Genomic DNA, 15,006 nt, shown 5'->3' with positions numbered 1-15,006 from the left:
TTCCATCTGCCTTGTTTCTAGAAAGTGACTCTCCAAATTCTCCCTTTAAGTGGCCCAGAACCCTTCCCCTTTCCCACACCAATCTTCACAGCAGAACATACACCAGCTTCTTGTTATGACCTTACATGGCAGAAAGAGGGCTAGGGAGCTCTCTTGGGGTCTCTTTCATAAGGGCACTAATGCCATTCATGAGGGCTCCACTTTTATGACATAATTACCTTCCAGAGGCTCCATTACTTAAATGAAGGTTAGAATTTCAACATGCAAATTTTTAAATTTATTTTATTAAAATACAGTTGATTTACAATGTTGTGTTAATTTCTGCTATACAGCAAATTGATTCATATATATATATTCTTTTCCATTATGGTTCATCACAGGATATTGAATATAGTTCCCTGTGCTATATAGTAAGATCCTTTGTTTATCCCTCCTATTTATAATAGTTAACAGTTTGCATCTTAATCCCAAACTCTCAGTCCATCCTCCTTTCCCTTGGCAACCACAAGTGTGTTCTCTATGAGTCTGTTTGTTTCATAAATTAGTTCATCTGTATCATGTTTTAGATTCCACATATAAGTGATACCATATGGTATTTGTCTTTCTCTGTCTTACTTCACTTACTATGATAATCTTCAACATAAGAATTTTAAGGGACCACAAATAATCAGTCCACAACACTGACTCTCCTATCCCTCAAGGTCTTCTTTAAAGCCAATTATACCCAAATCTCAAGAACTAGGAGTAAATCCTGGGCTCCTGGGTAGCAGTCCTCAAATTTCAGTGCTAGCCCCACTTTCTTCCCCATGAAGCCAAACCTGTATGATCCTAAGCATTTTCCATTAGTTGTTGTTCTGCTTTGTTCCTCTAGAAGCTGCGTTTTGCCTGTTGGGTTGGAGTTGTGGAGGCCTCCAGATTCCTACTGTGCTCCTCCCTAGGACAGTCCTTGGCCCTCACAAACTCACTTCTCCTACCCACTAACAAGGATCTCTCTCCTCATGTCATCTGTAGCTATGATTTATTCTCTATTTGTCTGCCACCTGAAATCCCAGGATCCAGAAGTCTGCTCATCTTCCTGAATAAGTGTAAGCATATTTTCTTACTTCTCTAAGAATGTTTATCCTTCATCTCAGTAAGCATGTCTCTGGTGCCTTAATATTCTCTCCCTACTGCCTGGCCAGTGTTATCAGTTTCTAATTATTCCTATGGGTGAGATCATCCAATTTATAGGCCCTAAAATATTTTTGAAATGTTCATTTTTAATGTATTTATTCAACAAATATTTTCTGAGAACTTTCCTAGCACTATTCTAGGAACTAGAAACAGATAAATGAATAAAAAAGTAAATTCCCCTGCCCTCACTTAAGGTAGATATATTTAATTTTAAAATTTTCTAAAAACTAGGAGGTATATTCAGTAAGTTAGGAGACAGAATGATCAAAGTAAATTTTATGACAAATCAAAATAAATAAAACTATATTTAGAAAAGTAATATATTTGGTGATAGGCTTTTCAAACTCCTTTGTTTAAATATAAGTTGGGAAGATCTGGTATGCTGGCAGTTCAAGTGAAAAAGGTCTGTGAGTTAATCACAGCATAGAAGCCCAACAACTACCAACAAACCAAAGCAAAAAAACACTGAAGTAAGAGAAGTTCAATGTCTATATCCGAATGAAATATCGGGATCCATTATAAACAATGAAGAAGGGCTTTTAAACACTAGAAAGTAATCAGAAGGAAATGAAAAAGATGGTAAGAGACATGGAAACCATGTTATCGGGGGTGGGGAGTAGGGAGAACTATTAAAGAGATCCTTTAGAGACGTTTTCCTGGAAAACAGGAAATCTGCAAAGGATAGCAAGGTTCTGGAAACCTTTCCAAATATTTGAAGTTCTATCATATGGAAGTGAGAACAGAATTTTCCTACTGCGAAGGACAGATCTGAAGCAAATGTAAACTTTCAAAACCGAAGAAACTCATCAGCTGGGCTTTCCAATAACTTTGACTAAGTTGCGTCAAAGCAATGTAGTCTAGCTGTGTGGAAGCAGTAAAGTCTCTGTCCCTGGAAGGTTTCCAGCAGAGGTCAAGATGCCACCTGCTAGGAACTGAGGAGGAGGGAAGGAGTTCTGCAGTCAGACATATGTGAGCCTGTATGACCATCTAACATCCTCTCCAATTTTAAAGTCCTCTCATCAATACTTGCTACTCTACCATATACCAAAGGAAGGAGAGACAGTCCCAGGCACTAAAAAATACTCAAAGAAACCTGATGATCATCCTGCAATGGAGAAAGCTATATCTAACAACAGAGCAGTCAGCACAAATTGAGGCAAAATGGCCCTTGTGAGGATTTCTAGTTCAGTCACTTAAATAAAAACTGTCTAAATTTAGATGTGCATATGGTATTCATTTAATAAATTTTAAAAGTGACATTTCTTGACAAGCAAGGGAAATATTTAAGTGCCAACTTCAGAACTACAAATCTGTCTGAATACTATAATTTATGAATGAGATACTTTGCCAATTTTTAATGCAAATAAGGTATATACATACATATACAGACACAAACACATAGACACACATACATGCTTTTAGAAGTATTCCTTTTTATGTTGTATGCTTTATTTTTATAAAGCAAATGTTTATAGCTTTAACTGTACTGTGTTACTGTTTTTAAGATTATTTTCTCTTCTTTTACTTAATATCATTTTTTTTTCCAGCTACACCAGTGTTTTGTAAATTGGGAAAAAGAATTATTTTGTCATAGCCCACATGTTTTTAAGTAACAGTGGGCAGTAGTAGATCTTGCTTCTTGTTGCCCTTAAAACCGTAAGCAATATTGTTTATGTATTTTAAAATACTTATTTTATCATTCAGATAAGAAAACATATTCATCAAATATATTTGGTTTCTAGCCATTTTTCTGGCTCATGGCTTCCAAAACCTTCGGAATTTCCTAAGTACTGAGAGTAATAAAGGAGTTTTTGTTATGTCAGTGAGGTGGCTTTCAGAAAGCACCAAAGGATGGGGCAAGTTGCCAGTGGAGCCAACTTAAAAGGATTGAAACTTTCAGTCCATGACCTCTGCAGAAGAGAGAGGAGTTGGAGATGGAATTCAGTCACCATTGGTCAACAATTAACTCAATTAAGCCCCTGCAATGAAGCCTCCATAAAAACCCAACAAGAGAGAGTTCAGAGAGTTTCTGGTTTCGTGCACACTGGAAGATTAGGGCAGAAGTTCTGTGGGCTTCCCCCATACCTCTTCCAATGCCTCACTTCCATCTGGCTGTTCCTGAGTTGTAACTTTTTCTAATGGAATTGGTGATTCAGTAAGTAAAATGTTTCACTGAGTTCTGTGAGCCACTGTAGTAAATCAGTGGAACCTGAAGAAGGGTTCATGGGAACCTCCAGTCTATAGCTGGTGGGTCAGAGTGTGCACGCTCAGTCGTGTCTATCACTTTGTGACCTCATGGACTGTAGCCAGCCAGGCTCCTCTGTCCGTGGAATTTTCCAGGCAAGAATACTAGAGTGGGTTGCCATTTCCTCCTCCAAAGGTTATTCCTGACCCAGGGATCAAACCCGTGTCTCCTGCATTGGTAGGCAGATTCTTTACCACTAGCACCACCTGGAGTGGGTCAGCATGGGTGGTAATCTGGGCTGGTGACTGTCATGTAGAAGTCTTGGGACTAAGCCCTTTGCCTATGGAATCTCATACTATCTTTGAGTAGGTAGTGTTACAGATGGGTTGAACTCTTGAAAAGAATCCAGCCAAAGTGGAAAACTTCATAACTCATGGGACCCAGATTGGATTCAGTAGGCATCACTTCAGTAGTGGGACCAAATTAGATCTTTATTAAGGTTGCCTGGCCTCCACACCTTATAAAACTTAAAAGTAAGCTTGAAAAAGATCAAACTGTTTCCAGGTGACTTGACTGTGTCACAGAACAAAGCTCAAAAATATTTAGTACCCAACAAGAAAAAATTAATAATGTCTGCCATCTAATGGGAAAAAAAAATTCAAATAAGCAGGAAAATAAGACCAATAAGAGGAATAACCATAATCAATAAAGAGAAACAGAAATCACATTCTTTAGGATGTAAACAGCAAGGAAAGTGATTTGTATCTTCGCTTTTACAGAATTAATATACCATCAGGAAGCAATGAGGATTTAAAGAATATTACTTAACAAAATATAATATAAATGAGAAATGCTTAAGAAGTATTGGGTAAGGATTACATTCATGAGTTTGATTATTTCATAAAATGTCCTGGAAAAGCATGTGTTTTTTTGAAATCAGAAACCATACTCTTAAAACCTCAATAAGCATAATGCTGCTGGATTGATGTGATCTGACTAGTCTGTTCTTTGGTTACATTACAAATTTGACAAGAACCAGAACAACGCAAAATAACAGGAAATGATAACGTAAAGAAAGTTTGATCTTCTCACCTAACCATTTTACAGAAGATGTAAGTGAGCCTTCGGTAGATCAAGTAACTTTATTGCTAAGCATCTCTATTATTTATTAATGAATATGTCTATTTTCTACTTTAGCCAGCACAAAATGCTGTCATGAGCTCCAGGCTCCTCTTCTTGAATGTGTGTGTTCATCTCTGTGCCCTACAGAAGCAGAAGACTGACATACATTAGCACAAGGACCAGCCATGAAAGTTATGTTTCGTTTCCTAAATCCTGGGTCTAGAATTGAGTCTTGTGATCCACCTTCTTTCTGGCAAAAATTCCTATTCTGTAACCAGGAATTTCATTATTTGAGATTTTACCTAATAGCTGTTGATTAAAATGTTTTGAATAGTTTTATTTATTGCTGTTTTTACGAAATTCATTGAACATTTGTAGAATTGCAAAAGTTTCTAAAATGAAGATATCCACATTTTTCCCCTCAAGAGGTTTATTTGTTTAATTAATTTATTGATTTTAACTGAAGGATAATTACTTTACTATATTATGATGGTTTTTCCCATATATCAACATGAATTGGCTGCAGGTATACCTGTGTCCCCCTCATCCGAACCGCCCTCCCACCTCCGTCCCCACCCTATCCCTCTGGGTTGTCCCAGAGCACAGGTGTGGGGTGCCCTCCATTCATTGAACTTGCACTGGTCATCTATTCTGCATATGGTAATGTACATGTTTCAGTGCTATTCTCTCAAATCATCCCATCATCGCCTTCTCCCACTGAGTCCAAAAGTCTGTTCTTTACATCCGAGTCTCCTTTGCTGCCCTGCATGTAGGATCGTCATTACCCTCTTTATAAATTGCATGTTGCTGCTGCTGCTAAATCACTTCAGTCGTGTCTGACTCTGTGCCACCCTATGGACAGCAGCTCACCAGGCTCCTCAGTCCACGGGATTTTCTAAGCAAGAATACTGGAGTGGGTTGCCATTTCCTTCTCCAATATACATGCATTAATATACAGTAACTGTCTCTCTCTTTCTGACTTCACTGTATAATAGGCTCCAGGTTCATCCACCTCACTAGAACTGACTCAAATGCCTTCCTTTTTGTAACCGAGTGATATTCCGTTGTGTATATGTACAACTTTCTTACCCATTTATCTGCTGATGAACATCTAGGTTGCTTCTATGTCCTAGTTACTGTAAATAGTGCTGCAATGAACACTGGGGTACATGTGTCTCTTTCAATTCTGGCTTCCTTAGGGTATGCCCAGCAGAGGGACTGCTGGGTCATACTGCAGTTGTTTCCAGTTTTTTAAGGAGTCTTCACACCGTTCTCCTTAGTGGCTGTACCAGTTTGCATTCCTACCAACAGGTAAGAAGGTTTCCTTTTCTCCACACCTTTCCCAGCATTTGTTTTTTATAGACTTGTTGACGATGGCCATTCTGGCCAGAGTGAGATGATACCTCATTGTGGTTTTGATTTGCATTTCTCTAATAAGGAGTGGAGTTAAGTATATTTTCATGGGTTTATTAGCCATCTGTATGTCTTTGGAGAAATGTCTGTTTAGGTCTTTTGACCACTTTTTGATTGGGTTATTCTTTTTCTGCTATGATATCCACATTTTTATGGCATATCTAGAAAGCACTAGAACTATCAAAATCATGAATTAGAAACATGTTTTTAATCTTACAAAAAGTAGGATTGAGTTCAGTTCAGTTCAGTTGACTAGATGGAACTTGTTGGCAAAGTAGTGTCTCTGGTTTTGAATACACTGTCTAGGTTGGTCATAGCTTTTCTTCCAAGGAGAAAGTGTCTTTTAATTTCATGGCCGCAGTCACCATCTGCAGTGATTTTGGAGCCCAAGAAAATGAAGTCTCTCACTGTTTCCATTACTTCCCCATCTATTTGCCATGAAGTGATGGGACCAGATGCCATGATCTTAGTTTTTTGAATGTTGAGTTTTAAGCCAGCTTTTTCACTCTCCTCTTTCACTTTCATCAAGAGGCTCTTTAGTTCCTCTTCATTTTCTGCCATAAGTAAGAGTACTTATTACAAAAAATTACAGAATCCCATTTGCTTCTTCATAATCAAAGTAAAGGATTTTCTAAATACAAGATAATCACCCATAAGCAATGGAATTGTCTCTTTTTGATGACATTTTAAATTTATTTTTCTCTAAAGTAAAAAACAGTCAATTACAAAAATTAATACAGCAGAACTTAATTTGAGGACAAAGGTCCATCTAGTCAAAGTTATGGTTTTTCCAGTAGTCATGTATGGATGTGAAAGTTGGACTGTAAAGAAGGCTGAATGCCAAAGAATTGATGCTTTCCAACTCTGGTGTTGGAGAAGACTCTTGAGAGGCCCTTGGACTGCCAGGAGATCAAACCAGTAAATCCTAAAGAAAATCAGTCCTGCATATTCATTGAAAGGACTGGTACTGAAGCTGAAACTCCAATACTTTGGCCACCTGATGCAAAGAACTGACTCCCTGAAAAAGACCCTGATGCTGGGCAAGATTGAAGGCAGGAGGAGAAGGGGAAGACAGAGAATGACTTGGTTGGATGACATCCCCGACTCAATGGACATGAGTTTAAGCAAGCTCCAGGAGTTGGGGGCAGGCAGGGAAGCCTGGTGTGCTACAGTCCATGGGGTCTCAAAGAGTCAGACATGACTGAGTGACTGAACTGAACTTAATTAGAAATATTTGCTGGAGATGTAAGAGCACAATGAATGAAACAGTTGAAAAGAATATCACAGTATATTTTTAGAACTATTTTTCTATCCCTTAAAAATATATTGTTTCTTCTAAGATTTATATATTTGGGCAGTTACAGGACCCAAGTAATCCATTCTGAAACACTGAGGTAATGTAAGAATCTTACTTTGAATTATCTAGCAACTGTTAAAGGTGAATTTCTCAACCAGAAAGATAATGTTGTATTTCTCACTAATGCAACCTGCAGAAGACTCTTGAGAGTCCCTTGGACTGCAAAGAGATCAAATCCATCAATCCTAAAGAAAATCAGCCCTGAATATTCACTGGAAGGTCTGAGACAGAGGCTGAAGCTCCAGTACTTTGGCCAGCTGACACGAAGAGCCAACTCATTAGAAAAGACCCCAATGCTGGGAAGGATTGAAAGCAAAAGGAGAAGGGGGCAGCCGAGGATGAGGTGGTTAGGTAGCATCACTAACTCAATAGACATGAATCTGAGTAAACTCTGAGAGACAGTGGAGGACCGAGGAGCCTGATGTGCTGCCGTCCATGGGGTTGCAAAGAGTTGTATACAACTTAGAGAATAAACAAACAACAAAACAACAAGAAAATGCAACCAGAGTGTCCAAGAAGTCACTGACAGTTAAAACTTAGTCCTTCTAAAATCTCTTAAGGGCAAACGGGCTCCAGAAAGCAGAAAACAAACTCTTGTGATGCCAGACCACAAGAGAGGCAGGGTGTTTAGAGGTACAAAGAGCTCCTGTCATGTCTCTCGCTACTCCAAATTACAAAAACAGACTGTACTCTTCTTCTGACATCTGTTAGTAACAAAACTAAAATAGAAATGCCTACTATGAGAAAATGAAGTTTTCTCTGTTATGTGTGACTCTTTGCAATCCCATGGCCTATACAGTCCATCGAATTCTCCCAGGCCAGAACACTGGAGTGGGTAGCCTTTCCCTTCTCCAGGGGATCTTCCCAACCCAGAGATCAAACCCAGGCCTCCTGCATTGCAGGCCGATTCTTTACCAGCTGAGCCACCAGGGAAGCCCAAGGGGAAAGAATTTGCTAGAAAATTACAGAGTTTTAATCACCTGTCACTTGAGAGTGAAGCCATTTTATAAATCCATCAGCAAGTTCCCTTATCAAGACTAAACTCTTAAGCTTCTGAATTTCTGAGAGATAACTTTAAAACCATAGCCTCAATTTTTAATGCTGCATGCTTAATAACATACAGAAGAGTAACTGCTGTTTATACGTGTTTCACATTAGCAATTCATAACTAATGTCCAAGGGTTACTAATCAAGAATCACCAACTGAAGCTCAGTCATTTGTGAAAACATGTTCATGTGCCTTCCCTTGCTGTCCATAGTGATGGTTGCCTTGTATTCAATCCCTAGATGCTCCTCCGACTTCCTCTCTCTACATCAGTGGTCCCCAACCTCCGGATCTAATGCCTAATGATCTGAGGTGGAGCTGATATAATAATAATAGAAATAAAGTGCACAACAAATGTTATGTGTTTGAATCATCCTGAAAGCATCCCCCTGACCCAGTCCATGGAAAAATTGTCTTTCAAGAAATCAGTCTCTGGTGCCCAAAAGGTTGGGGACCACTGCCCAACATCACTGCTGCCATCAGGGCAAGGAAGAAGGAAGGCTCCATGCTGGGTTTATGTGGGGGAGAGGGTGAGAAATTCCCTGTCCACAAAAGGGCAGTCTAAACAATTCGTTTATACATTTGTTGTTCAGTCGCTCAGTCATGTCCGACTTTTTGTGACCCCATGGACTGCAGCACTGCAGGCTTCCCTGTCCTTCACCATCTCCTGGATTTTGCTCAAACTCATGTCCATTGAGTCGGTGATGCCATCCAACCATCTTATCCTCTGTCATCCCTTTATACATTTAGTGTTTGGAAATGCAAAACAACACTGTGCATGGCTTTGGTATCACTGAGAAAGTGAAAACAAAGTTGCTTCCTGCAGGGAAAGATTTTCAGGTTAACTAACCAGATCCTTTCATCTTTGCTACTAAAAAACTCAAATTCAGTCCAGAGAGATTGATTTTTCCCTGAGTAAAACAACTAATTTGTAGCAGGATTTAGACATACTCCAAGTTCCTAAACTCCAAGTCTCATACTATTTCTTCATTTCACTTTTGTTTCCTATGTGAATTCCGCTGTGAAGAAAGAAAGAATTTTGAATATATATTTTATCATAGTATCATGGCTGAATACTTTACATTTGCATTGAAAAGAGTAGCAGTCTAAATCTTGTTAAATAAAAATCAAGAAATGCTATTACTTATGTTTACTATTCATGTTGATGACAAAATAGGTAGATTAGAAGGTCTGTGGGCTTCTACTTAGAAAAAACAGGAAGTGTGTTTCTCTGTATGTTATTCAGAGGACTCGTCTCCACTGTCATATAGACTATCGCAAGCACTACCCCGGTGCTCTGTGAACAGAGTTCACAATCTATCCGGGCTCTTTGTTTATGCCTTTAGTGTAACTATCACTATACTGGATCATTTGTCAGTCAGTTGTGTCAATGGGGTGGCTTCGCCCCTCTGATTGCAAGTTCCTTGAGGTTACAACATAGCCTCTCATCATGATACGTTCAAGCACCTCCATCATGGAGCTTCTTGCCCAACAAGTAGACAGTAAATGTGTGTTGAATTGAACCACAGTGAACTATATTGGACATCATTCTTTAGTTGTTATTGCTTACTACAAGAAGAAAAAAACAAAGAAAGAGAAAGAGAAACAAGACAGAAAAGAGACCAGAGAGGAGGAAAGGAGCAAAAAGAGGACAAGAGGGAGAAGAGAGAGGGGGACAGAGAAGGAAAGAAGGAAGGGAAAATAAAAAGAGGAAAATGGAAACTACTCACAACAAAGGCATACTTAATCTGTCTGTGAAATTACCATCTCATATTTCTTGCCCTTCTGGGTACTAGAGTACAAGGGATTAGGCTTATATCATGAACCCAGATAGTATATTCAAAAGCAGAGACATTACTTTGCCGACTAAGGTCTGTCTAGTCAAGGCTATGGTTTTTCCTGTGGTCATGTATGGATGTGACAGTTGAACTGTGAAGAAGGCTGAGCACCGAAGAATTGATGCTTTTGAACTGTGGTGTTGGAGAAGACTCTTGAGAGTCCCTTGGACTGCAAGGAGATCCAACCAGTCCATTCTGAAGGAGATCAACCCTGGGATTTCTTTGGAAGGAATCATGGTAAAGCTGAAACTCCAGTGCTTTGGCCATCTCATGCGAAGAGTTGACTCACTGGAAAAGACTCTGATGCTGGGAGGGATTGGGGGCAGGAGGAGAAGGGGCCGACAGAGGATGAGATGGCTGGATGGCATCATGGACTCGATGGACGTGAGTCTGAGTGAGCTCCGGGAGTTGGTGATGGACAGGGAGGCCTGGCGTGCTGCGATTCATGGGGTCGCAAAGAGTCGGACATGACTGAGCAACTGAACTGAACTGAACTGAACTGAACAAAAACTCAGAGCCTAAATTTCATTTTTGATATCTTTTATAAGATTCAATATTTCATTTAAAGAACAAAAGGATTTGTGTTAAGGTTTAAGGAATTGTACTCTATAGGGAAACCACTAAAACCACAAAAATTTAAAATTTGATTTTCATAAAATTTTAATTTCCATAATGTTTTTATATTATTTTCACATATCTATTCTCACATAGCCTTATATTTTTCCTTTACTGCCTTATTAATATCCTTGTCCAATAACACTGCATTTGGGAACACAGTGCTCCCATAGTACGCATAGGGTTGAATGGTATCATTTGACAAGTCACACTGAAAGGGGGTGGTTACATCATACCCAGAGAGACACCCTAGTTCTTTAGCAAGTTGAACATCAGCTCCCCTGCAATCAAACATCTAGAAACAATACATTATTAGTTAGCACATGCCATCCTATTAGCTTTGAGAATTAGGGTTTAGCATGCTTCTACGGCTTCAGAGAAATAAAACCCATATTGTGCTAGCCTAGAACAAAAAGTAGGAAATAATAGGAAAATGACTTTTTTTAAAATATATCTGCAACACTACTTTATGAAAAGAGAGATCTATGGGTAAATTGCTTTATCTGAAAGAACATTTAACAAAAAGTTGTTTTGATTGCCCTGATGAATAAATTACAAAGTCGGTATAAATCAATCATCTCCTAACTTCCCTAACCTCTGTGAAATCAAGAAAATCTTTATGTACAGACACTCAAAAAACTCATTTTCCACCATTCATGAAAAGAATAAGAAATTGATTGTAACAATCACCTGAATCGCTGTCTTCCTTAGTATTGATCCTATTTCACAGTGTTCTTTAAGATTCTAAAAGCACATCATTTCTAACATTTTTGTTTCGCTATAAGACATTAAGAGATTCGGGTTTCCTCTCATCACCTCTCCGACCCGCTAATTCTTAGCCTTTCCTCCAATGGGTGAGCGAGTCATTGTTCTGAAGATGAGCAGCTGCTATTCTCATCAAAACACAATGAAGACCCTCCAAGAAGTGCTAAATTTTCAATTATCCACGAATGGGTGATTGCACAAAGATCTCGGCAAGTGCATCTCAGACTTTAGTGGACCTAAGAATCAGTCAGAGTAATCATTAAAAATACAAATTCCAAGCCCCTTTGTAATTTACCAGGTATGAGGTCTCCCTGGGGGTGAACATTTTTAAATAAGGACAACCAGTAATTCCTGATATAACACACTTGTGGACCACACTTTGAGAAACAGTGATGATGACTTGGGAAGCTGAAAATGCTTCTAATCACCAGCCTACTGAAGACCTCTGTAACAGATCCGGAGTGAAAATACCTAGAAGAAGGACAATGAATCCAAAAGTTTAGGCAAAAGCATCCAGCCTTGGAATCTGAAATATCCTTAATGATGGGAAGATAGCTGGAGAAGCAGCAGTAGCTGAGACTTGTCCTGGGCCCCTCTCCTCAGCCCCTTTCACACCCAGACCTACAGACTGCTGGTACCCCACTCGCACTTCCTCTGGCATCTACCACCTTAACATACTATCTGGACATACACTGAAAATTGTGAATAGATTTAAGTTTGCAGGTGTGGGGAGAACAGACTGAAGTACTAGTAAAGTTGAAAGTATTATAGCCAAGAGATCTGGATAAAGAATGACTTGAAAATAAGAAGAGAGAATGAAGTCAGAGGAAAAAAGTCTGAGCCTGGAGTGAGGGCAGTATCCAGATCAAGTCAGTGGCAGAGGGAGTGGGGAGGGAGGCTGAGAAGGTCTGGGCTCTCCTGCTGTCAGTTGGACATTCCATTCAACTGCCCATGGTGGGCATTCCAGTCCACTGACCATGCCTAGTTTGTGCGACTGACTTTCACCAGGTAGAGCAATCAACAAGGTCACCATAAAATTTTGACCAACACCAGGCCAGTAAAGTGACCACTGAAAACAATTTCCAAATTTGTGATCAATGGACCCACGTTTAAGAACTCCTTTGGTCTACCAAAATGGTTTGAGTTTCAGTCTCTAATTTCTTCCTTCTCAGATACTCTGGTCTCCATCAAAAGGACACTATTTGGTGAGATGAAGCCATTTTGTTGGTCAGCAGGAGCTCAGAAGCAAGAAAATGTCCCAGTGGTAGAATACAGCATCATCTTCCTCAGCAGCAGCCCATCGCTGGAAGTTGCCAGAGCATTGTGCCAATCGAGTGGTGGAGGGACTTTCATTTAGACACCCTTATGTGAGCCTTATGTGGGAAAATTGCAAACCTGTTTCTTGGACTTGTTAGCCTTACTGTTTCTGATACTTAGGTGCTATCTCTTAGAGAGCCTGAAATAGCCAAGACATGGCTGAGAACATGGAGGAATCTGCAGGTAAGCGTCACTGGACCCTGAGGAGTTAGATATTTTGTGTCTGTGTGACCATATACATATGGTGGGGAATAGTGAGCATGATTGAGGGAGATCTGTACACCTGAAAAGGTTTTATGAAAAGTTATATTAAAGTAAGATTGTTTCTCTCTACTCTCCCTTTATTCCAAAATAATAAAAATCACCAGATTATAAATTATAAGTATAAAGGACCAATGAGGGACTGGGAGCCTGAGAGATGATTGTGTTTTACCTCTTTAAAAATGTATAGTCTATTTGAAGAGAAAGTGGCTACAACACAAAGGCAGTTTCTTGTTTAATCTTCAGTGCTGGCAGAGTCCTTTGGAAATATTCTGCTTTGCCAAAAACAACTGTATGAAAGGGTGTTGTTGTTTGATTTGGAGGCTTGTGGAAAATCATTACATCCAAAAAGATCCCTCCTACCAACTTGCCATGTGGTGTGAAATTTCTCAGTTCCCTTGACTCAAATATGTCTTTTTCAGTTCTCCAACGTGTTTTATTCAAATAATGCCTGGAATGTGCAAGTCAAAAATATTTGGATCATTTTCAGAAAAGAGCAAGGTTGCATGAGCATGGTACCAGAAGAGCTGGAAGGCTCAGAAGGGAAGTCAGAGAAAAAGAGAATGTGAATAAATAAGATGGAGGGGAGCATGGAGGAAGGAGGTAGAAAATAACCAGCTCTATTACACTTCTGCCTTCCCCTGCTCAAGTCAGGCATAAGGGGCTCAGTTCATGGAATCTGAGAGCTGAGCCTTGCTGAAGAGGATATAGAGTGATACCTACATGACTAGGGGCATAAATTGGGACATAGCATCTTGTGTCTTCCCCTCCGTGTTTAATTTAGGTTTTGAAGAAAAAATACAAAGCATATTCTATTGTCAAGTATATGAAATATACATGACACTGTTCCTGCCATCAAAGAGCTGGCAGTCAAGAGGGAAGAGGAGAAAAGTAGGAGGAAGGGAGAGAGGGAGAGAGAAAAGAAAGGAGAGAGAAGGAAAGAAGAAGAGAGAGGAGAGAGACAGAGAAGGAGAGAAAGAGAAGGAGATAAAGAGAAGGAGAGAGAAGTGAACACTGCAAAGTAATTAACAGGAGGGCATTTCAGCATGTGTTTTTTTTTTTTAATGTTTACGATGTTGTATTAGTTTTTGCCATATTTAATTCTTTCCCCATCCATTTTAGAGATTTTGGGAGATATTAACCTCACTCTTGGCATGCTGAACAAAGAAGATAATATAAGCAAGGTAAGGAAAACAGAGAAAAATCTCTTCCTCACTCACTTTTTCTAGTCCAGTTATTGCAATATTTCATCTGCATCCTTCTTTGCTTCAACTTCTTTTCTTTTGGGCTTCTTAAGTTGTATTCAGTTTTTCAGCAAATGCACTTTTCATGGCAGTCATTTTAATGTTTCCACCATGACACTTGGCATTTGAGGATTCAGAATATCCAGTTGTAGAAGCTAGCAAAAGAATGTCCCCTTCCATATCCTTATGCAGATAGATGTGGAAAGAGGGAGATGTCAGAGTCACAACCACGTGGGTTAGAGACTACTCTTGTGTACTCTGAGGGTTAGCAGACATTTTTTGGTGCAGACCAAATGTTTTATGAATGTTTTGGATAGGACCAAATGACCTGCAAGGAATTTGAGGACTCCGATGAGAAAATTCCCAAAGATCAAACCAGTCAATCCTCAAGGAAATCAACCCTGAGTAATTCACTGGAAGGAATGAGGCTGAAGCTGAGGCGCCAACACTTTGGCCACCTGCTGGGAAGAACTGACTCCCTGGAAAAGATACTGATGTTGGGAAAGGTTGAAGGCAGGAGAAGGGGGTGACAGAGGATGATGTGGTGTGTCCATCATGGACTCGATTGACATGAGTTTGAGCAAACTCCGGGAGACAGTGAGGGACAGGTGTGCTGCAGTCCTTGGGGTAGCAGAGAGAAGGACAGCACTTAGCAACAGAACAAAAGACAG

General features: G+C 39.6%; 1 protein-coding gene across 1 annotated transcript in view; it reads left to right on the top strand.

Moving 5' to 3' along the window:
• The first annotated feature begins 12,985 nt into the window (after nucleotides 1-12,985).
• Nucleotides 12,986-15,006, top strand: part of MROH2B (maestro heat like repeat family member 2B) — a 76,519-nt gene continuing 74,498 nt past the window's right edge. Inside the window, exons 1-2 of the mRNA XM_040262388.1 lie at nucleotides 12,986-13,013; nucleotides 14,214-14,275. Coding sequence (XP_040118322.1) covers nucleotides 12,986-13,013; nucleotides 14,214-14,275 — 90 coding nt within the window. The remainder of the gene's footprint in view (nucleotides 13,014-14,213; nucleotides 14,276-15,006) is intronic.

The sequence above is a fragment of the Oryx dammah genome, unplaced genomic scaffold, assembly GCF_014754425.2.
Source record: "Oryx dammah isolate SB20612 unplaced genomic scaffold, SCBI_Odam_1.1 HiC_scaffold_20, whole genome shotgun sequence".
NCBI lineage: Eukaryota > Metazoa > Chordata > Mammalia > Artiodactyla > Bovidae > Oryx > Oryx dammah.
This window is presented reverse-complemented; position numbering and strand designations above follow the sequence as displayed.